Below are 24785 nucleotides of genomic sequence, written 5' to 3'. Positions count from 1 at the left end.
TGATCTCTGAATGTCCAGGACTCATCTGTACCCAAGGAGACAATAGGCCTTCCAGCCAAACAGAAAAAAACATCGGGGCATCAATAAACTAGGTGAGCAAACTAGTCTAGAACTTTTAAGAGCTTCTTTCCTACTTCTGAATAAGGCCTCAGACTTCATATAAGACAGTCCAAACTTCTAGTCCAACCCCCCAGGAGATATCTCTGGGTTCCTGTCCTTTTGATTATGGTCTCTTTATCTCACTGGATCTGGTCGTGGTTTGGTTCTTTTGGTTGATAATACTGGAGCTGTGTCTTGAGTTATTGACCCCATCTTCTCCCTCCAGACAAATCTTTTCCAGTGTCCCTTGTGTCCATGTCTTGCTGCCCCTTTATAATCCTGTTTAGCTCTATACCAGCTCACGTTGGAGCTCTGTAACCCCTGCTGGCTTATGAGGACAGTTTGTATACCAGCTGGGCTCTAGGCAGGTGGGTTCCTCTAAAGCTTTAGAACTTAGTATTAGCCATCCTCAATGTTAGGAAATCTTAATCTACACAAAATAATAATAATTTTAAATGAGTGAGTCTGAAAAGATGACATATGATACTCTTTATAAAGTTAAATGCAATTAAAATATAAAATATTATTTTCATTGTACAACATATAAAAATCACATATCAAATAAGACTATAAAAGGGAAAGCAAAGGGATGGAAAATGTGGGATTCAGAAAGATAATTACTTTGGGATGGAGGATCTCATGAGGTGGGATAACACAGTTAGATGTAAGAGATTTTCCTAGCTTTTATTCTGAACACTCTTTTGCATAGGCATTTTCCTGAAATGCCTCTCCCTCCCTTCTGCTTCCATGCTAAATAGTTCATACGTTCCTTTAGCAATCTGAAATTAAACAAAATCATAACTTTGGGATGGTGATACCTGGCCACAATCACTTTGAGCCCTTCTATCTTTCGTTTCAGTCCATGGTCTGAGATAAGCATATCACCAGGCCCTGGGCAATTCCTCACAGACACTGTCACAGCCACCAATGCTCCCCCACTTCATATTCCTGAGGACTACCTTATGGCGAGTCTATAAATACACAATGATGTATAGTGGCAAATGGGAGAAAATTCTGAAATAGAAGATGGATTTGAAAGAGTGAAATCCTCCATTCTAACAACTTAACAGCCAAAAAATAAAGGTAACATAAAGGAGAACACTCATTCTTCAACTCCTACCCTCATGTCTACTTTGATCTTGACAAGCAGGTATTTTGCTTTTATTACCACTGGCTAGAGGGTTTATGGCACTCTTCAATTATCGATCATGAAAGAAACACATTCAGGTTATACAGAGTGAAACCGAAACAGGGATAAAGTTATCTGAGGTTACAGGTTATCTAAAGGCCGACCTTGGATTAGATTAGATACGTCTGTGTTTTCCAGCCCAGAGGAACAATCTTTTTCAGAGATCCTCAAGTCTCTCTTTTCCATCCATCAGAATTGGCTGACTTATCCTCAGTCCTGATATCTGAGGGGATCTGGTCTTTCTACTTCCAGCTGAGAAGGAGGAGAAGCTCTTTCTTGGGGTAGACCAGTAACCACTGTCCCCAAACGATACTTCCAGGAAGACTGAGCCAAATATTCATCAGATCTACGGCTTAAATGTCGCTGATGCTCAGATCCCCCTGAACAAAAGCATCCTGTTTTGTTTTGTTTTGTTTTGCTTTGTTTTGTTTTCACCACTCTGCCTCCTATCCAAAGGCCAAGTTCACTTATCCCCACCGTTCTCCAGGAACTTAGGTCATTTGGCCTGACCCAGAGAACTCAGAAGGGCACCTAAACTTCTCCATCATAGTTATCTTTTAACTACTAATCATAGCCATTAGAATATATTAACCAACCTCATCACTATCTTAAGCACTTTTATTGCATGGAGACACTGACAATAAAGCAATGTGCAACTCTCTTCTCTCCCCCTGCTCATTCTTTCTCACTGCAGGCATGTAGCCACTCTCCTGCCTACCTCCCATTCTTTGATAGAAGCATCTTAGGGTCAAAATAGATTGGAACAAGAAGGAACTGTGGGAAACATCAATCCGAGCCTCTCATTTCAAAGATGAGGAAATTGAGTCCTATTCTTCTAGTTTATTTCCCAGGAAAAATAGAGTGAGAGAGTCAGAGGTCAGAAGAGAAAGGCTTAACAGCACCAGAAATGCGAGTGCTTCATCTTGAAGCTTTTCTTTCATTGATATTCAAACTTTCGCATTTATCAGACAAGGATTTTTCTCTCACCTGGATAATCCCACATAATACAAAGTCAGGAGGACAAAACGGTGCTGGAGAACAAAACAGGGGCAGTCCTTGCCTCAAACTCACCAGGCCTCCAGCAGGCCCTTCCTGACTTCTCTCCCTCGGGCCAGGCAGCGAAGCAACACACACTTTATTTAGTACACATGCTATTCCTCAGGTAAAGTTACAGAGATGACTTTGCCCTCAAAATCTTGCAGTCCAGCAAGAAAAAAAAAGGGAAGGTGGATTATCTGAAAGTTATCATACAGGATTTTTGCATATTGAGCATATTGTAATACAATAAGGAGCACAAAAAAGGGACGTAATCTTTTCCTAGAACCAATAGGAAGGTTTCCAGAAAGAACATCTGAAGAGGCTTTAACCTAAGCGTATATTTGCAGGCAGCAGAACTGCAGGCAGTGGGGAGAGAAGCCATATAGCACTGCCAGGTAAACATATGGGACCCTCGGGCAAACTTGAATTCCGTTTAAACAATGGATAATCTTTAGTATAAGTCTGTCCAGCACAAATCTAACAGGGTCCTATATTTTTATTTGCCCAATCAAGCAACCCTAGTGTAGGAACCACAACATTTGGTAATAGGACCTACACACAGGATGGCTTCCGACTGGGGCCTCTATTTACCTTGCACATAAACACCTACTAGGATCTAAGGAAGTCCTTTAGTCAAAAGCCAATCAAAACTAACTTCACAAAGGAACCAAAGGGCCCTATGAGAAGAGCTCTTAAGTAGCCCATAAGATCTGAGTTGTAGGTCCTTATAACCATAAAACATATTTGAAAAACATACTTAGGGAAGATAGGCAACATCGTCCACCTCCCGCCTCCCCTACACTGAAATTCGTGGGAAAACCAAGTGCTTACGAGTGTGTAGCTTTTGCCATGGAGTAGCCATACAAGCTGTGGACATCATAGTGAAGACCCCAGTAAAGTTCTGCATCCATGCAGAGGGTTCCGGCAAAAAGTGAGCGGTCCAGAATTTCTGTGGGGAAATAACCACCCATGAGGCACTTCACCATCAATCAGCTCTAACGCAATAACTACCCAATTGTTTGCTTCCTGGTTATTGTACCTTCCCACCCAATCGCCACCTGACAAAATCCTCTCCAGATTTTAAATTCTATCCTAAGGGCTACATCCTAGCAGCACACTAAGCCCCTCTCTCTGAAGTAGATGGTCTAAACTAATGTGTGTTCCCTCAATGCTCACAGAACATGGGGCCATATAGAGGCAGCTGAGAAATGAGCTCAGAGCAACGGGAAGTTGGCCTGAGATGAAATATAAATAAAGCACACACATTTCTCTACATATACTTGATTGAGAAGAATTGAGTGTGTAAGGGACAGATATGAGAGGCAGTGGGAAGGAAATACTCTCACTTTTCCATGGTAGGCATTCGATCCCAGTTAGGCCTTTTTTTTTCTTTTTTTAAGAAATGAGATACGACATTTATATGGTTTCATGAATAAGAATAAGAATAGAATCCACCACAGTATGACTATTATTTTCCCTTCCTCAGGCCTAAAATGCTTAACATTTTCTGCTTTGTAGCCTAGAATCTCATTCTTCCCTCTTTTCCTTGCGGACCAACAACTGGAGGCCATAGCAGCTCTCCTTCGGGAAGCCTTGCAATATGCCTCAATATGAAGCACAGTTTCAGAAGAGTGGGACCATGAAACCCTTGTTGGGTTTTTCCCACCAGCCCAACTTAATCAGAAATTAAGCTGAATGACAAAACATTAGGAAATTTATATTTTTGGCACAGCTCAGTTTGTGGAATGAGTGAGACTCACATCCACTTCAGTGGCAAGAAAAGACACTAAACTTGTCCCAGGGTCAAAGTTAATTTATGTACGTCATCATTGTGCTACTGTGTACTGTCCAATCTTGAAAAGGTGAGAAGCAGAGCAGCTATGAATGAGGTAGTGTCTAGTCATAGGTAGGTCGACAAAATGCTGGGAGCTAGGGAGTGAGGTGCTTGCCAGAAGCAGACAGAAGGAGATGAGATTGCAATTTTCTATAGAAAAACAAAAACTTAGTTTTGGCTAAGAAGAAGTTTAAGAGATTAAAAGGGAAACTTGATAAACTGATCCGCTATGGAAAAAAAAAATGGGAGGGGGGAACATAGCCTGAGGAGAGAAGATTAAGGAATAAACAGACAAGCAAACAGATTTTGCAAGAAGTTAAGTTGTCTGAAGCTAGGATTCCTCCTAAAAAAAAGTTATCCACTCCTTCGGTGACCAAAAGGGGCTATCGAAACAGGTCAACAACCATGGTCCAGGGTGCAAGTGAAGTGGACAAACCAGAATCAACTGGCAGAGACTGGCCAGATGCTCACCAAGCCTGTGTTCTCTTCCTGGGAGTGTAAAGATTATATTTCACATTTTCGCTCAAGGTTAAACTGAGAATATGTGATTGGATTCTGGGGAAAGAAATGTGAGCAAACTGAATACACCCCACTTCTAGGCCTGCCAATAAAACTCCTTCTACCGTCTCTCTCCTTCAGCCCGGAAGCTGGAAACAAATGACCCTGGGATGGGAGAACCAAGCAATGGAAGTAAGTAGATCCCTGAACCACTGCTTGCATGAGAGCACACATCTCACCCTGGAGTATTACAGGAGCAAAAAATAAACTTTTATTATGTTAATCCACTGAGATGCTGGGGTCCATTTATTTCCACAGCATAATCCATTCGATACTGTTTTACACATATATACACTTTGGAAATCAGGACTGGAAAATCTAAGAATGAGACTCAAAGATAAAAGGAACCATTGGTGCTTTAAATTGTGGTTAATGAGCTAAAAAAAATAATAAACAAAATTACAGATTTACTTTAGTGGAATAGATAAGTTTCTGAACTAGAAAACCCCCTTCACACCTGGGGCCTCTTACTGACTTTGGCATCTTGAGGTAGTTTGCACCTTAAAGTATTCTGGTATTCTCCAAAAGTTGAAAACAGAATCGTTTGCCTAGGGGTTTGGAGACCATGAAGAGGATGGGAGACAGCGGAGGCCGGTGGGGAGGAGCGCAGCCAGCAGGTGGCCAGAGCCCAGGGGTGCAGCAAGGCCTCCAGCAGTAGAGGGGACAGGTGTCCACAGGCCCCTTGCCCTGGGAGCTGAGACTGTGCTCGGGCACGCAGAGTGCTGCTGAGCTTGCTCAAGCACATCTTCTCACAACTTACGGGGAACGAAAGGAGGAAAGTTCAAGCTGTTCCGCTCACACTTGCGATCGGAATCTTGGAGAAAGCTGGAGACTTCATCCATTTCCTTTAAAGACACACAAGACACACACCGGGAAGTGTTACCGATGTAGGGTTGGTTGTCCGGGGAGGAGGAGGCTTCCTGACCTAGAAAGCCCCCTCCACACCTGGGGCCTCTTACTGACTTTGGCATCTTGAGTAGTCTTCCTAAGTTTTCTTGACCTCTGTTTCATCTTTTGCCTGTCCTCCAACTCAAAATGCTGTCAGGCACACTTTATTTTTTATAGACTGATTTCAATGAGCTGATTAAGCGATACCATCTCAAAGGCTGATTCTTACCTTATGCATAATGTGAATTTTATTGTTGCTGTTACTGATTCAGTGCTGTTCGAAAGAACCTAAGACAGAGGAGTATTTCTGTTTTATAGTTTCCTCCCATCTTTTATTCCACTCAGTGAAGGACAAGAAGATGTAACTGAGACCAAATCTGTCTCTTACAAGTGGATTAAAAATTGGTGATGCCTAATCTTGCTAACAGAGATAATTTTCCAAATTTCAAAGAAATATCTCCACCTGCTATCCCTACCTAAAAAAAAAAAGTGTTCATTAAATCATGCTCTGATTAACTTTAAATTTTAATGAATCAATGCAATAAATAATGTTGGGAGCAATGATAGCCTCTCATAAAACAGTAATACTGATTTTTAAGGTGAAAGACAGTTAAGGGAGGAAGAAGCTGAAGCCCTGGGAACTAAAAAGAAATGATCACAAAAAGAAATAATCAGCTGGTGGCAGAGCCAGAATTAAAAATCTAGGGTTTTCAGGGGTCTTTTTTACTGCATATAAGCTCAGCATTAAGTAAAAAAGGATTTTAAATACCACTATATCAAGAAAACGATTTTATTACAGATCAGGGTCAAAGCTCCTTCTTATTATATCTTAGAATATCCATTTCCAAAAGAAGTTTGATCCTAGAATAACAACTTACAATCCACACTCCATCAAACTGGAGAATTTTATTAAATGCACTGAACTGCTCTCTCCACCACTCAACGCAAGTCGGATTACTATAATCAGGAAACACTGTCCATCCTGGGTACCCCTAGAGAACAGAGAAGAAGGCAGGGGCAGTGGGTGAGCCACAGGGCCACAGACACATTCATTACTGCTACTGCTTCTTCCACCAGGAGCTCCAGGCATCTTATCATTTCAGAATCAAAATTTCCCCCCAAACTAAATAGTAAACGATAAGCATAGAACCAAAAGAAGAAAAAGAAAAGAAAAGAAAAAACAGCCAATTAAAAACACAACAGGCCATAGATGTCTTTTTTCTATGAAAACACAAAAATAAAATTTCATGACGTCAGACCACCTGGGAGAGCAGTCTATGAAACCTCCATTCATCTAACTAGATAATATTTTAGGAAAGAATGACTGGATTCATTTAAAGTGTTAATTAAAGGTCATATAAACCTGCTTTGAATAATGATGTTTATAAACGATATGTTGCCTTTGGTAGAGAAACAATCCGTTTTGAATGACAAAATGGATTTTGTGCTTCTTACTTGGTTCTGATATTTCTTATCCTCTCTTTTCTTCCTCACCTAGTCTTATCAATGTAGCTTTTAACATTTTCCAGAAATAGCACAAAGGTAGAACTTATAGCTACATTATTGAAAACTCTGAATTGATAGAATATATGCTTTTGTGCTTACATTCTGATTTATTTTCCCAACAAATGTATAAGTTGTCACATTAAGGACCTTATGCTCAGGCAATATAATTAATACATATGAATATATATATTGTGTGTTCTATATAGCATATTATTAATATGTAATATATATTAGTATTATATATTATAAATATATAATGTAAATACATTATATATAATGTAAATACAAATACAAGAAAAATTCAGAGACATCTTAAAACCTAAGATGTGAGCTTAAAATTCTCAGTTTAACTGGATTAAAATCCTGGTCTCTTGTTTTAGGTGACAGGGCATCAAGTAATAGCTAGAGGTAATTTTGGTCTTCAGGAAATAGGCAGTGTGGTAAAGAAGTCACCTACAGCACCACTCTATCTAGAGCAGATCCAGCAAACCTCATTCTAACCAAATATCTTTATTTTTATTTTATTTATTTATTTTAGAGAGAGGGAGAATGTGCATGGAGGGGGTAGGAGGGGCAGAGAGAGAGAGAGAGAGAGAGAATCTTAAGTAGATTTCACCCTCAGCCCAGAGCCCAATATGGGCTTGTCCTCATGACCCTGAGATCATGACCTGAGCCTAAATTAAGAATCAGATGCTTAACCCACTAGGCTACCCAGGCACCCCCCCAAAATATCTTTATAATAATCCTCCAGCCACCCACCCCCATGACAATGACCTCTGTGAACATCTCAGATCAAATAATTTATTTATTGATTAGTGGAGGTAACTAATTAAATTATTGTAATTATATACAAATTATTAATTGTATGCCATTCAAATATGAGTACTACTGAAATGACCCACAGGTCTGGATACTCTGCTTTTCAGATAATCAAAACCATGTTTATGTGACCATGGTCTCTGATTTTGTACTTATATATGAATATTGGTCTGATATTTTAGAAATTCACTTCAAACAAAATAAAAGCAAAGCACTGGTTTAGGGAAGGAAGGAAACTACTGTTTCATAAAAGGTTAAGCTCAATGAAAAAGAAAGTAAATAGAATTAAGTATTGTAAACAAAGTCAATGATAGGAATTAAGTGAGCAGTTAGATTAAGGGGCATTGATAACCCTGAAAAGACAGTTTGGGAAAGTAAACTGCCAAGGAGCAACACAACTTACAGCTACATAAACTTTTCAGATTAAACATTAGTTTTAGTAAATCTCATATAATCCATCAGCTAATGCTGACCCTATAAGTAAATGGAAAAAAAGCTGCCTCAATGATTTGATATAAAACATTCTGAAGATAGGCTTCTTCTTTTTTATTTTTTTTAAGATTTTATTTATTTATTCATGAGAGACACAGAAAGAGAAGCAGAGACACAGGCAGAGGGAGAAACAGGCTCCTCGAGGAAAACCCGATGTGGGACTTGATCCCAGAACCCCATGGGGCACGACCTGAACCTAAGGCAGACACTCAACCACTGAGTCACCCAGGGCACCCTAAAATTAGGCTTCTAATCAGCCCACTCCAATGTCTGAATAAAAGCTTGGCTCTATCTTTATAGATATGATACTTATGTATCATATAAAATAACAATACATTAGCCAAGACATTTTTCACATTAGACTGTGAGCATCTTGCTGCATTATTGTAGCTGAATGCATTGTGTTAGGAAAGAGAAAGAAGTTGGAGGCAGAAAGACCTTAAGAATAAATGAACTTTCTTCTAATAATACATTGCTTCTCAAGTATCTATAATATAGGAGACGGTCAGGGGATAGTTTTTTAGAACCCAGATATTAATCCTTCCCACCACAAAAAAGAAATGATAATTATGTGACATGGTCAAAGCGCTCTTGCCACAATGACAATCATATTGCAATACACAAATGTATCAAATCAACATGTTGTACACCTTAAATTTATACAATGTGATATGTCAAATATATTTCAATTTTTAAAAACCCCTCAGAATTTTAATTATTTTACTATTACATCTACTGGTTTAAAAATAATAATGAAGGGAGCCTCTAAAGGCATGGAAACAGCGATAATACAACAACTTGCCTTCTATTCCCTTTTATAACAAAACTACAAGCTTCCCCAAATTACTATAATTTATTGACATTCTTGCAAAATTACCTTCCCAAGAACAAAGCCATTGTCCCCCAAGATCCATACTCTCTTTGTACTTCCATTCACATAGGGCTGGTAGCCAGAGTTATTTGAGATGCCAGGATTCTAATAAATAAAGATGATAACAAATATTATTTTTGTTAATTTCTTTTGCACTTTGAAAGGAAAAAAATGAGGCAACAGACTTGTTTGAACATACCATAATGATTACATATTTCATTCCTTGGTTATGTAACTCGTTGACAAAATTTGAGAGATTAGAGAAAGCCACTTTATCAATAGTGAAATCCTTATTTCCATCCATGTAGTCTATGTCAGAGTACTGGACATCCTGAAAGATAGTGCCAGTCAGTTAGAACGTAGAAAATAATCACAGTGCTGACAGAAGGTATCATAGCTCTGGTTCTTGCTCACTAAAACTAAAGCCATATTTCTTTTTTTTTTTTAAGTCTATTCATTTACTTGAGAGAGAGAGAGAAAGAAAGAGTGAGTAGGGGAAGAGGCAGAGAGAGAAACAGATTTCCCGCCGAGCACAGAGCGCAACACAGGGATGGATCCCAGGACCTGAGCCAAAGGTAGATGCTTAACCGACTGAGCCACTGAGGTGCCTCTGAAGCTATATTTCTTAATGATCCTTGAACTTCCAGGACTTGGCTACCTCCTAGAAATAAATAAGCCCATTCTGAAAGATGCAGGTGCTCCAAGGTTGCACTCTTATCTCTTTGTCTTGACAGATGCAAGTCATAGGTATTGGGAGGAACTTGAGGGTAGGGATGATGTCTTGTTCATCCCTGCAAGTTGAGAGCTCGGTTGCTTGACATGAAATAGGTGCTCTTTACATGTCTCTTTGGGTGAGTAACAATAGTAGTGTTGTAAGAATGTGCTAACTTGGACCCTAAAAATTAAGCTAGAATGTATCATAAGAGGAGAAAACAGTCTTCTTGCCCTATAAAACTGATAGAACAACTAACAAAGGTAAACAACAAAGGGGCAGAGCTTTAATTAACTGAAGTCTCACACATACATTATTTTAGTGTTTGTATACCAATCTGTGAAGAGCAGGTGTTATTCTTAGTGAGAAGACTGCAGTGTGAAGGGGTTGAGTGACATTTCCCAGTCATGTGCATGGGTGAGTGAGGTAGACTGGGACTTTTGTGATAGGCCCTTTGAGTCCAGCTGCTCTTTCTTTCCAATACGCCACAACTTCAAAGACATTTGAAGGTCTTCTAAGAAAGTGTTCCTCTCGTAGGAACACTTTCCTCATGTGTCTTAGAAGCCTCTAGCTTCCAGGCCTACAGGAAAATGTGGCTGGTGGCCTGTTGCCAATGCAGCACAACTGTTCTAACACTGGGCAGATGCTCAATACTCAGGTGCCTCCACTACCACATGGTCAGAAAGAACCAATCGTGGGGAAAAAAGCTCATTTGTTCCTGAATTAGCAGCACCTCAGAAAAGCCCTTCCCATCAGATGTTCAGAGATACATTGAAACCAATACCATATGTAATATTTTTGAATCACAATCTTGCCATTTATTAGTGCTAGTGACCTTAGAAAAGTTATTAACTGTGCAATGTGTCTCCATTATCTCATTTGCAAAATACCAATAAATGACAGTTACCCATGATTGTGAAAGCACCTTGTAAAATAATAACCACGTGGAGAGATTTGGCCTGATTTTTGCTGGAATTGAGTGCTTGCAGGTATCAGACTTGGGAGCATTAAAATGAAACACGTGATCAATTACCCCTTAACACCAAACAAAACAGCAGACATGTTTTCTCACAGGAAAAAATTCATTTCCCTGCCTACTCCCCTTGCTGCCCTGAGAGGGGATTGGAAGCTCCCGAGATTAAGCCAAAGTCATTCCCACCTGCATGTTCTTCCTTCACACGCTAACCACATTTCCAAAGATCTCACCCCAAATAAACTATTTTGATAAGTTCATTAAAGGTGTTATGAATCTCCTGGATGAATTTATCAAATAGTATATGCTTAATAATTATCTATTTACTAGTGGAGATTGAACATCATAAAAACTTTGCAACCAGACAGCTTTCAAAATTAGAATCTGCTAGATCTGGAAGGAGTGTGCAAGGTCACTATAAGAAACTTATTCTAGGTAATATTTATAATCATCAGCTCTTGTTAACCATATCACCCCAGATGCTGCTTTCTTTTATAAAATAACAGCTAGTTTTGATGGAGCTCATCCTCTGTGCTGCCTGCCTATGCATAGTGTAAGGCATTCCTCACTACCAGTCCATCCAAGGAAGTCTTCCATGCTCATTTATAAAGAGAGAAACTAAGACTAAGAGATGCTACTTAACTAGCCCAACACTGATAGAGCTAGGAAGAAGCAAAGCTAAAATTCAAAACCATATCCATCTGATTCCATAAACTGCTATTTCTATGATGACATAGGTAATTTAGCACACAAATTTCTGTTTGTTTATCTCTGTCCACTTATCTCTCTCTGTATTTCTTCTTAATAAATTGATTTTGTTTCAAAACTAAAAGATAGGACATGGTGCCTTACGCACAATGAGAGAAGGTCCAACTTACATAAGGGATCTGAGCTAGACGATTTCGGTTCACAACCTCCTTCAATCCATTGATGCCACCATAGTTCCTGCGACTGAGCTGGAAACCAAGACTCCAGTAGGGAGGCAAGAACGGTCGTCCAATGAGCTGAAAAAATACATACAGACATGTTTGAGCATCTAAAAACTATTGTTTTGAGCACCATGTCTAACACAGAAAACAGTTTCCATTTCACATTCTATAAAGTCCCCAGATCTAAAAATGTCAGAGGCAAGACTAATCTTGGGTAATTTGCAAAATTCTATAGCTCACATCTTTGTTTCCTATGCACCTAAATGCATCCCCAGCAACCTCAACATCAGAAAATAATGGGATTTGCAAAAACCGGTAGAATAATAGTGTTAAACTGGGAGGAAAAAAGTATTCATTCACTCAGTAAATATTTTCTGAGTGTTTACAATGTGGTAAGGGTTGATGTAGGCACATGGGATATAGTAGCATAAAGTGAACATCGTTCCCGCTCTCACAAAGATGAAAGGAAATACATAAATGCCCATTAGAATTTCAGATAGTGGCATGGGCTAATGAAAAAGGAATAAGGACCAATAGCATTCATTACAAGTGGGGTAGGCAAAGAATTACTGGACTATGTTTAAATCCAAGTCTACGTGTTGTTCATGCCAGCACTCTGAGAAAATCCCACACAAACCCTTGTTAAACATTATTCCCTAGAAGCTCCTGTCCTCCCATGTGACAGTTCCCTCAGCGGGGCACTTTCTCTCATGCCTCTGAATTCCCATACAGTTTCTTTGCACTTGACTAATGGCATTTATTAAGGTGTTTCCTATTATGATTATAGGCAGTGTCCTACTTCTCCTATCAGATTATAAATCAACTGGCATCCAGGACCATATTTCACATGCCTTTTTGTATGTCATCTTGAACAAGTCAATTAATCTTTCTCTATCTAAGTTTTTCATCTATACAACAGGAAGTTCAGGCTAACTGGTATCTAAAGTTCTTTCCTGTTCTATATTTTGAATAAAAAATTAAAAAGCGTAGGGGTCCCTGGGTGGCTTAGCTGCTTTAGCATCTGACTCTTAATTTCAGCTCAGGTCATGATCTCAGGTCATGAGATCGAGCCCTGCATCAGGCTCCACACTCTGCATAGAGATTCTCTCTCTCCCTCTGCCCTGACCCTTCATAAATAAATAAATAATACAATTCCTTTTAGATAGTTTCTTTTCACTAAATTTTAATTATAACTCTCTTCAAGCAAAGCACATACCTCCAGGTATTCCTGAATCACTTGTTCTGGAGTATTTCCCAGGAATACATAAAAGTCAAGGATGCCTCCAGTTGTGCGGTAAGTGATTGCAGGAGCAGGCTGGAGGGTGACCTCTGAAAGGATTAAAATGAGAGTTTTTATAATTTTGTGGTTGCAAATATACTTTTCTGTAGAATATCAATACCTGAGCTATTCAAAACAATCTCCGTCTCATTTTGCCGGAGATGAAAATTACACATTTCTTTTTTTTTTTTTAGATTGCTGAAATTTAACATAGTGTTGAATAAAACACTAATGAAGAATTGATTTTTTTAAGAGAAAGCAGAACCAATTTTATTTCAATATGGCTATGAAACAACACAAATGTCTGGAATTTGTGAGTGACTTAATGTAGTGGAAAGGTTCTAAAAACCTTATTAGATGACTCTAAATATAATGTATAAATAAAAATAAAAACAAACCCTTATTAGGATGCTGTTAGTCCAGAAGCTGGAGGGAGAAGATGCTGGAATGGGGAAGGGATGAGCTATGGGAAATAGGCTATAGAACACAGCCTTGTTGCCTACAAACAGACAATCTGATTTACATAGTGAAATCTACAGCTATCTTTGGGACCTATCTGCCAATGCATCTTATTATCTGCAGAATATTATGGAAAACAGTGCATCAAAAGAGGTCCCCAAAGAAGTTTCCAATGGAAATAGCTTTCAGCAGATTTATAGCAGGTTACCCCACATTTGGGTTCCCATATAGAAGCTTTGTAGGTTAAATACACTTCCTGTTAAACATTGACCTCAACACAAAAGTTATTTTTATAAAAGCCACATCCCAAAACATATTCCTGCTGAGATAAAAATATGCTTCCTACCCATGGCATTACTGTTCAACAGAAAAACCCCAAAAGAGAAGCCACTGATGTCTTCAAGGCACAGGAAGAATGTATGAGCTCCATACAGATTAATCATGCCCTGTCAAGAAAAAATAATAACACATAGTAGTAGTACATGTTTTAAAAAATGCTTTTATTTACCCCAAAATAAAACCAAAACCCATGTACACCATGTGCTTGGTCAGCACTTGATGTAATCTAGTATTATATCAAAAAGGTACTGAAATGGTAACATCAAGTGATAAACAGATAAACAAAATATGGTCTATTCATGCCGTGGAATACTATTAGCAATAAGAAGTGAAAAACCGATCCATGCTACACACGAATAAACCTCATAACTGTGATGCTGAGTGAAAGAAACAGACACAAAAGAAACCATATATTGCATGATTATATATATATATATATATATATATATATATATATATATACACACATATATAAAGTATCCAGAAAAGTCAAATCTATCCCGACAGAAAGTAGACTAGTGATTCCCTGGAGATGAAGTGGGCACTGGGGTGGGAATCGAGATTATGTCTAAAAATGTATGAGGGATCCTAATGGGGTGACAAAAATGTTCCAAAACTGGATTATGACAACAACTGCGCAAGTCGGTAGTGTGCTCCACAATCACTGAATCGTATGCTTAAAACAGGTGAATTTTAGTATATAAATTGTATCTTAGTTATTTTTAAAATTTGGAAAACATCTGCAAAGACATACAACAAAATGTTAGCAGAAGATTGTTATTATGAGAATTTTTGTATTTCTTCTTGATGCCTAAAATTTTCTAATTTTTCTATAATTAATATATAATATTTAGGTAGTAAATAAGTTTAAAGAAGATACTGAACCCATAACAGGGCTGTGATGAGCACTGATATTAAAAGAGATAATATGTATTACTGTGAGTGAAAAAGTTGGGGGAGGAAAGGGTAAAAAGGAAGAAGGGAGGGTGGAAGGGAGGAAGGAAGGAAGACAGGCAAGACTAATCTAATCTGTGACTACATAATTCAAGGATTTTTCAGCTACAGAAAGCCAAGCTTAGGATGATACTAGTCTTCCATGTTTGTCAGAGGCCTTGAGCAAGCACTTTAGTGAATGTTCTGGCTATTGCTTTACTTCATTTGGTTCAGTAAGTGTGCTCCCTTCATCTCATCAGATGTTGGTGGGTGGAGCAGTTAATGTGCTACTTGATTTGTTCATCTCCCATGGAATACGAATTGCAAAACTTCAGTCCCATCCCTCCCTTGCGATGTACTTCAACCTGCACGTCTTGCACAAATCAGGGAAATATCACCAGCACAATGGAGACTTCAAAACCTGCTCTACAAAGCAATGCTATTCAAAGGGTTGTCCATGGGCCAGGACCTCCCCATACCCTTTGCTGTAAATCAGCAAAGAAAGTACCAAACAAAACAAAACAAAACAAACAAACAAACAAAAAAAACCCAAGAGAAATAGCTTAGAAACTTTTATAGCAACTTAAAAGAATAATTTTATATCTGTTCAATTTAAAATTTGAGTTTATGTTTTATGTTTTTGAGTAATTTTATTTCATTTTTCCAGGATTAAAAAAACAAACAAACAGAAAGCAAGGAACTGATCCTTCACTACAGATAAATTGAGAGGCACTGCTCTAGACCAGCTCTTTGCTCACTTTACTATGCATGAGGCTCACTTGCAGATCTTGTTAAAATGTTCAGTAGGTCTGGGCTTTGACCTGCGATTCTGCATTTCTAACAACCGCCCAAGTGATGCCAACACTGCTGTCTCTGGAACATACTTCAACTAGCAGAGACCTGGAAAATATTAAAGCTGCCAAAAGAGGGTTTTTTTGTTTGTTTGTTTGTTTGTTTGTTTGTTTTTAGTTCACAAAGTTCTACTGAGGATAGTTCCTGCTGCAGCTCTCCCCAAGATACTACTCAATTATTAAAGGCAAATATAGTTATTTTGCAGAAGGATTTTCCAATATATATTAGGCCATCATATAATCATTAAATTATATTTTCCTTTAAAAGTGGGATGTTTTCAAAGATTGATCTATTACTGATGAATCACTGACCTCTACCTCTAAAACTAATAATATGTTATATGTTAATTAATTGAATTAAAAAAAAAGTTCTCATCACAAGGAAAAAAATCTGTACCTTAACATGGTGACGAATGTTAACTAGACTTATTGTGGTGATCATTTACTAATATAGAGAAATATCGAATCATTATGTTGTCCGCTTGAAACTAATGTAAGGTTGTATGTCAGCTATACCTCAATAAAAAATAATAATAAAATGAAATAAAACAAAATTGATATATTACTAATTGTGAGTTTATAAACCTCAAGAAGAAGTATTCTTTGGCACAAACGTATCTAACTTGGGCAAAATAATATATGGATGTAACTCGTAGGCTACTTGACTCTAGGTCACTTTCTGGAAAGGAGAGAGGGATTCCTCACTGGGAACCATAAGTTAGAGGAAGGGAAGCTCACCTCGGTGGGGGCAGCGTCTCGAGTGAAGATGGGCCAGGTCTTCCAGGTCATGTTGTGGCGGTACTGCTGATGTACATGCTCTCCCAGCCCATACACAGTGGCACTGGGCAGTCGGAAGGACAGCTGCAGGTACTGCTGGGCGAACTGCAAGGGCCCGATGCTCGTGTCCAATCTGGACGATGGGGTAAGAGTGAGAGTCACCAAACAGCTCTCTGCCAGGAAACTGTCTGCTACACTCCCTGTTCTCTTTGTTCTCAAAGTGTGAGAACATTCACTTTCATACTACCTTTGAAGGTCTTTCTAGGGTCTCTCTGATTCTTTCATTCTAGAGAAGATTTGATACCAGAAACTCAAGTTGGATGATTGCGGGGAAAAGAGCAGATGGGACTTTATACTTGCCGGGCATCTACTCCATGCCAGGAACTATTCTGGATGCTTCATGAATATATCTCAGTTCATATAGCAACAGTGGCGATTCTCATTCCCTTTCTATGGACCTGGGAACTGAGGTTGATGTGAGACCAGTGGTGACTTACTGGTGCAAGAACTTGAACATAGGTTTTACCAATATTAATCTCTGTATTTTCTCTAGTATAATGTATGGTTTAAGCTCAGGCTGTTGTTAGATTCTTTGTGGCAAGTTTCTCAGGAAATAAAAATTTGGAATGATAGTGAAGTTGAGTTCCAAAGTGAATGCTAATCCAATATAATACAATTTCTTATTTCATAACATACATGAACTACAAGTGCATTAACTTAGCACACCAGCACATTACATTTTAGCATGCTGTATTCTGCAATCACCACAGATTAGCAGTGTTAGTGATTTACGGTAAAAACTTTGACATTTTTCTGAAGTTCAAACAATTTCCCAAGTCATACTTATCTCATCATCCACCCCTAGTAAGTCAGATGGAATGATACTGAGACTATATACTCAACGATATACAAAGATTATTGAAAAGCTCACAAGACTCTTCCGTTGCTCCTCCTTATTATTTTGATGCTGAAGGGTTTATGAATGACCTCTAGGTAATAGTTGAAATTGATGGCTCTATTAGTCCTATTAAACAGGTTAATATTTTCATGCTGGACTTCATAGCGTATGTTATTGGTATCATTGATCTGTCAGAAAAAAAAAAAGAGAAAAAACAAAAGTGATGAGAAGGATTCCTTATAAAGCTACAAAGGATTTTCACTCTTAGCACCCAGTGAAAATAGCTTCTAACTCTTTTTTAAAAACATTATCTTATTTGATAGAGACAGAGAGCAAAAGCAGGAGGAGGGGCAGAGGCAGAAAGAGAGAGAGAGAATCCCAAGCAGACTCTACACTGAATGCAGAGTCCCATACGAGGCTCCATCCCATGACCCCGAGATCATGACTGGAGCTGAAACCAAGCGTCAGATACTCAACTGATTGAGCCACCCAGGTGCCCCAATAGCTTCTAATTCCTAATCCCATGTTTCTTGAATTGTGAGAAAAAAATCACCCAATCGTGAGTCCCCCACAAAATTCAAAACAACCCACGCATCCCATTGGGAGAATCCTGCAGAGGGTAACAGGGGTACCTTCTGCCTACACAGCTCTATGTCATGCTGAAAGGAGAATGATGTGAACCCAGTGTGAGGTCACTGCTTTCCTCAGAGATGTGCTCAGTGATAACTTCTAAACCAACCTTAAAATGGAAACGATTGGATGTCTGATACTCAGCTGTGAAGAAGGCTTCGTCGACATCATATCCAAACAGAGATGGGAATGACAACTTTTTCAAGTGGGCTGTAAACTCTAGGGCTGGAGGGGAGGCAGCTTTTAGACTTTATTTTTCAGTTAGCTTATCTGAGTCATAAATAGTTGTTCCCTGGGACCTCATTAGGGCAGTGCTCACCTGTCCTTGTATTATTCTGGCTATCAGTGACTTCGTAGCCCCAATTTCTGGGGAAGAAGCACGTAGGGACATTAATATCTGACACAGGCTTCCAGCAGCACCTATGTTGCTGGCGGCAGACATCCTGTAACAATGGCACAGAGTTAGCATTATATGGAATGAAGGAAGAAAGTTCTATCTGTGTATTTATAACCAATTTTATTCCAAGAAGACTTTAAGATAGGTCATATTTACATGCAGTCATTTATTTCCTCTTCTTTTATTACACACTTATCCAACCTCCAGTATGCATTTATTACCTACCTAACAAGAAATGCATAACACAGATAAATAAGACACAGTTCTTGCCTCTGGGAAACTTCCATTACAGTCTAGTAGTACATGCAGACAATTTCAGCATGAGAGGAGTACCAGACAGAGAGTGCCCAGGGGCTGAAGGAACACACACACCAGCCATGGCATACGGCCTAGAAGGCTGTGAGCAGGGTGAGGTGGGTTTCCAGGTAGGTGAAAGGTAATCCCACTCCTAGCGCACCAGAAAAGGTTAGCTAAGTGAACAGTAGAGCAGTATTCCAAGTAGAGAATGCAGCAATGCATGATAGAATCATAAAAACCACAAGTTCATTCTGCCAAGAACACTGAGTAAGAGAACCATGTTGGGGGGATACAATATTCACACCAGGAGTAAGCTGGATGTCAGACCAACCAGTTTAGACTTTCTTATGAGGAAAGGACATGGAAATGACTAACAATATGGCACAAAGAAATGCATTTCTAAAATGTAAGAAAAGAAAAGGAAAATGGGAAAAAAATTAAGATAGACCTGGGATAGAAGGTGACATAAAGAAATTCACAATGTCCACAAGGTTAAAATAAACCATATCTGGTTTCTCAGAGTGGCTTGATTACGGATTTTTTAAATTATTATTATTTGGGGTACTTGGGTGGCTCAGTTGGTTAAGCATCTGCCTTCGGCTCAGGTCATGATTCCAGCATCCTTGGATCAAGCCCTGCAAAGAGCTCCTCGCTCAGTGGGGAATGTGCTTCTCCCTCTCCCTCTGCCACTCCCCCTATTTGTTCTTTCTCTGTCAAATAAATAAATACAATATTTTAAAAAATGATTATTATTGGGCAGCCCGGTGGCTCAGCAGTTTAGCGCTGCCTTCAGCCCAGGGCGTGATCCTAGAGTCCCAGGATCAAGTCCCATGTCGGGCTCCCTGCATGGATCCTGCTTCTCCCTCTACTTGTGTCTCTGCCTCTCTCTCTCTCTGTGTGTCTCTCATGAATGAATAAATAAAATCTTTAAAAAAATGATTATTATTTGGTGAGATGTATTTTCTATAGGCTCTACAACTTTAAGATTCACTTGTATAAAAACTGTTTTGTTATAATAAAGAAATAAGATAGACGGCAAATTGAATCAAACTGTTGAAATAAGCATCCACCTGTCCATCCAACTAAACTTACATGAAGTGACAGAAATATCATTAAGAAAAAAATACAAAACCATTTAAAAAACATCCAGCTAAAATGCAATATGGCAGAAATGGCATGAAATTACTGACACGTGGGACGTAGACTTTACCAAGTATAGGGGAAAATATATCCATAGCCTAAAACACAAGAGGAGACCACATCAACGTGAAGATGTTGAAGAGAACCTGGGCATAGTTTTGGATCATTAATTGGGAAGCTCCTGTATGAACATTTAGCTGCCTAATCTGACATTCCTTACAGCTACTATAAGTTCTGGCTAATTGGTGGGTATCCTGAAGTATTTATTCATAGGGTAAAGGGGGTTAGGAAAGATTTTAGGATTCAGAAGGCATAGCAATACACCAGATAATAAGCCAGTGTCCCTAACTCCCAAACAAGTACCCACATTCTCTCCAGCAGTCCTTTCCTTCCTTCCTAAATACCTAGAGCAAGCCAAGGTAAATAGGACAGGCAGTTATAGATAATTAAATACAAAGATGACAGTCAACAACCACCAAACACGAAAGGAACCAACACTATGATAGGCACCAAACTTAATAAACAGAAGAAACAAATTGCAGGCAACAATTAATAGAAAAGAAAACATTGCGAATCTTTTAAATAAATACAATTATTATCTTTATAGAGAGGCACATAGCTGTTGCTTCCATTAGAAAAAAAAAGCAACAAAGAATATTGAAAGTTAAGATATTAATATTTGGACAAGTAACAAAAAGGAAAGAGAACAATGTCAAGACAAGAAGAAATTTTCTTTAAATCAAATTTAGGATTACCTCAGAACACAAGGACAAAGACACGGAAAGTATGAAAGACAGGGTAGGCAAAGTGCCCCATGGGGTCAGATAGCAATATTCAACTAGAAGATTCCAGAAGGGGTGAAAAGAGGATACAGGCTAGGGAAGTGGGAATTAAAGAGAGTAAGTATTGTTCTACATGATGAACAACTCAATGTACAACCCAAGTAACTAGAAAAAAAAACTAAATAAACCCAGAGAAACTACACGGAAGATTAATGAATAAAAGCAGTAATTAATGTAAAAGAATCAAGTATCTATAGTTATCATTTTAAAACATGAAATGAGCCTCTCCTCTGTTTCAGGTATTCATCTAAGTTCACATGATACAGTGATGCCAGCAAGTGTAGTAGGTGAAACAGACACCACCATTAATTAAACAGATCTTGTTTCCACCACTGATTTGAAATGCCATGCTCAGGACAAGCTAAATTTAAGTGCACATATATGAGGCTATGAATATGCATTTTGGAACTTCCTATTTTATAGGTATGTATGTGTCAATTCCTGCTACAATTCCACACTGATAATTACTACAGTGCAAGGATATGTTTTGATATTAGTTTGGCAGATCAATACATCTAACAAAGACTCTTTGAGAAGATCAAAGAAATATGAATACCTTATGAAATCCTGTTTTGACATAAAGAAGGACAAACAAGATTAGAAACAAAAATTATGAATGACAACAGATACATAGGATTTTTTTGAGAGAGAGAGAGAGAGCACATGAGCAAGGCAGAGGGTAAGGGAGAGAGAGAGAATGTCATGAGATCATGATCTAAGCCAAAATCAAGAGTCCGAGGCACAACCAACTGAGCCAGCCAGGTGCTCCAGAGGTATAGGATTTTTAATATAACTATAGATTGTGAGAAAACTATTTGTACAAATATTTGCCAATGAATTTGAAACTATAATTTGAATCTTTAAATGGTAAAATATTAAATAATCAAAATAAGAAGAGATAGAAAACCTGAAACAACCAATTGCCATGAGAAATTATAAGTAGTCAAGGAACCTTCCCTAAACAAACAAACAAACAAACAAACAAACAAACAAAAAACAAAGACTTTGCCTAGATGACCTGGAGAATAGAATATTCTCATATTATACATTTTTTTCAGAACTTAGGAAAAGATGGATAGTTTCTTGTTTCATTTTATTAAACTATAATAATTCTGGCAGCAAACTAGACAAGGAAAAGTTAAGATAAAAATATATATGCCAATTTCACTTAAAAAACATAGTTGTTTTTATAAACACCTATTTTAGTGTATTATAAACACTGTTTTAGTGTATTTTAGTGTATTAAAAGAATTAATGCATAATAGCCAACTAAGGGTTATCAGGCATAAAAATGGTTCATAATTAAGAAATGTTTTAATTTTTTTTATTTATTTATGATAGTCACAGAGAGAGAGAGAGAGAGAGGCAGAGACACAGGCAGAGGGAGAAGCAGGCTCCATACACTGGGAGCCTGACGTGGGACTCGATCCCAGGTCTCCAGGATCGCGCCCTGGGCCAAAGGCAGGTGCTAAACCGCTGCACCACCCAGGGTTCCCATTAAGAAATGTTTTAACATAATTTGCATTGTCAAAAGAAAACCACATGATCATCTCAACAGAAGCAAACTTTTTTAATTTTTAAATTAATTTATTTTGATAGAGAGAGTATGTGTGAGTAGGGAGAAGGGCAGAGGGAGAGAGAGAGAGAATCTCAAGGGGACTCTGCACTTAGCACGAAGCCTGACACAGGGCTTGATATCATGACCCTGAGATTATGACCTGATCCAAAATCCAGAGTTGAATGCTTAACCAACTGAGCCACCCAAGCATCCCCAGAAGGAAACTATTTTTAAGATATAATAATGTGGTAAATTTAAATGCCCTACATTTAAAAAGTAAATTATGAAATAATACGTATAGTATAATCTGTTAAAATAAAATAAACATATATTAATATATGTGCGTAATATATAGATATTTGCAAAAGCATAGAAAAATCAAGAGAAGGACATACACCAAGCTATTGACTTGATTCTGGGAAGGGGATCTGAAGGTAGAGAGAAAGCATTATGAACAAGGAAAGATTTTTTCCACTTAACTCTGTACATAAATATAAAGTCTCAATCTTCCTTATTAAAGGAATGTGATTAAAAAAAAGAAAAGAATAGAGAAAATAATATGTCACAACACTACTCATTTGGAAAAGGAATAGTACTGACAAGTATTTTAGATGCTAACATCTGATGTAATTGCATTGAAAAATGACAATATGAATATAACTTAAATCAGTGTTTCATGTCTATTATAAACAAAGCAATCACAGTATAACCATAAAATATTCTTAAATGTACATATTAATTCCCTGTATATACAGCTGATATTCCTGCCTCATCTTCTCCAGATAACAACAACAACAAAAAAAAAAAGCTGGAGGGGATCAGTGGAGAAAGAGTTTGCAGGTTCTGGATAACCTCTGGATAACTGATATTACTAAGCTCGAGGCAAACATTCATTAGCTCTGTTACTTCTGAAACTGAGGTTGGTAAAGTCCAAAAGGTTAGTTTCACTGCCATAAATTGTTCCAAAGTCTGTAGACCTCTGTAAACAGCAGTAAGACAAGAGATCTAATATATTCAGGTAAATACAATATTTTTAAATGCAGTCTGCCATAACATCCTTAGTTCAATTTTAAGCCATTCTCAGTATTGCAGACACAAAAGGTCAAACCTTTGATATACATTTCCTTCTTCTTTTCCATTTCCACTTCCACCACAGACAATAACAGAGATTCTCATAAACTCTTACCTAGACGACAGTGGTTGACTCATGACAAGTCTCCCTATCTTTATTCTTTCCTCTAACACCAAACTTTCCCAAAGAGTATTCTCCAGTTATCTTTTAAATAGACTTTTATGCTATTTTCCACTCAAATAATAATTTGATCAGTAGAATTTGAGAATTGTTTGGAAATTTATCTAATCTAACTTCCATTTGATATAGGGATTTTTTCAGTAGTGCCTCTGAAAGATGCTTAAGTTCTGTAAATGATGTGTAGCCAACTTCTTCCAAAATCCAATATTTCACCTTCATAGTTAATATTTTACTGCAAGGTTATTTCTTATGTTTAGTTAAAAATCATTCTCCAGGGGACACCTGGGTGGCTCAGCGTTGAGCGTCTGCCTTTGGCTCAGGTCGTGATCCTGGGGTCTGGGGATTAAGTCCTGCATCAGGCTTCCCACGAGGAGTCTGCTTCTCCCTCTGTCTGTGTCTCTGCCTCTCTCTCTGTGTCTCTCATAAAAGAATAAAAAATCTTAAAAAAAAAAATTATTCTCCAGAAAGTTCCATTCTCTGAAACTTCATATAGCCTTTTAGATAAAATATTTCAAACAATATTAAAAAATTAGAAGGAAAAACAATCCTTGGTGTTATAAGACAAAGAAGAAGAAAAGTATATTGGAAAAAAAATTAAATGGTTATTAGTTGCAGTATCATTATGTTTAAGAAAAATCCAAAAGTTCCTATAAACAAACTAAGATAATTAATAAGCAAATTTAAGATTTCTGGCTATAAGATCAATATTCAAAAAATCAATTTTAAATCCATATGCCAACAATAGCTTAAATGGAAAATTAAAATGTAAAAATATTTATATAAAATCAAATATCAAATAGTTAGAAAAACCTGGAAAAATTTTTCAAGCCTCTACACCAAAAACTTCAAAATTAAAAATCTCAATAAATGAAAAAATATATCATGACCATAGATTAAAATATTCACTCTTATAAATATGGAACTTCTTACAGATTTATTTATTTTATGTGTACAGAATAAAATTTCTGGTAGATTTTTTTGAGAAAACTGAGAGACCAATTCTAAAATGTATTTATAAGTCTAAAGCGTTGACAATAGGCTAGGCAATCTTGAAGAAAAATAGGAATGATAAGGAGGACTTACACAACCACATATCATGACCTTTATAAAGCTATACTAATCAACACAATGTGATATTGGCAAAAGAACAGACTGATAATGGAACAAAATAGATGTTCCAGAAACAGGTCCTCACATATAAAGACATAATTTACAATAAATGTGT

The 24785-nt window shown here is 37.8% G+C and overlaps 1 protein-coding gene across 2 annotated transcripts in view; it reads right to left on the bottom strand.

The window, feature by feature from the left end:
* The window catches only part of LOC140605253 (probable maltase-glucoamylase 2), an 87348-nt gene that overhangs the window by 51750 nt on the left and 10813 nt on the right, over window positions 1-24785 (bottom strand). For both annotated transcript variants that reach the window (XR_012007962.1, XM_072777488.1), the window contains exons 4-15: window positions 18394-18517; window positions 18184-18299; window positions 17478-17632; window positions 16508-16679; window positions 13993-14092; window positions 13125-13237; window positions 11858-11983; window positions 9494-9625; window positions 9301-9399; window positions 6485-6598; window positions 5479-5563; window positions 3158-3275 (exon numbers count right to left, since the gene is read on the bottom strand). Coding sequence is in view for 1 of the 2 variants with exons in the window: in XM_072777488.1 (XP_072633589.1) it covers window positions 3158-3275; window positions 5479-5563; window positions 6485-6598; window positions 9301-9399; window positions 9494-9625; window positions 11858-11983; window positions 13125-13237; window positions 13993-14092; window positions 16508-16679; window positions 17478-17632; window positions 18184-18299; window positions 18394-18517 (1454 nt within the window). In the remaining variant the exon portion in view is untranslated. The remainder of the gene's footprint in view (window positions 1-3157; window positions 3276-5478; window positions 5564-6484; window positions 6599-9300; window positions 9400-9493; window positions 9626-11857; window positions 11984-13124; window positions 13238-13992; window positions 14093-16507; window positions 16680-17477; window positions 17633-18183; window positions 18300-18393; window positions 18518-24785) is intronic.

This window comes from Canis lupus, chromosome 15 (assembly GCF_048164855.1).
Source record: "Canis lupus baileyi chromosome 15, mCanLup2.hap1, whole genome shotgun sequence".
NCBI classification, from domain to species: Eukaryota; Metazoa; Chordata; class Mammalia; order Carnivora; family Canidae; genus Canis; species Canis lupus.
The sequence above is the reverse complement of the archived record's forward strand: the minus strand, read 5'-3'. Positions and strand labels throughout refer to the sequence as shown.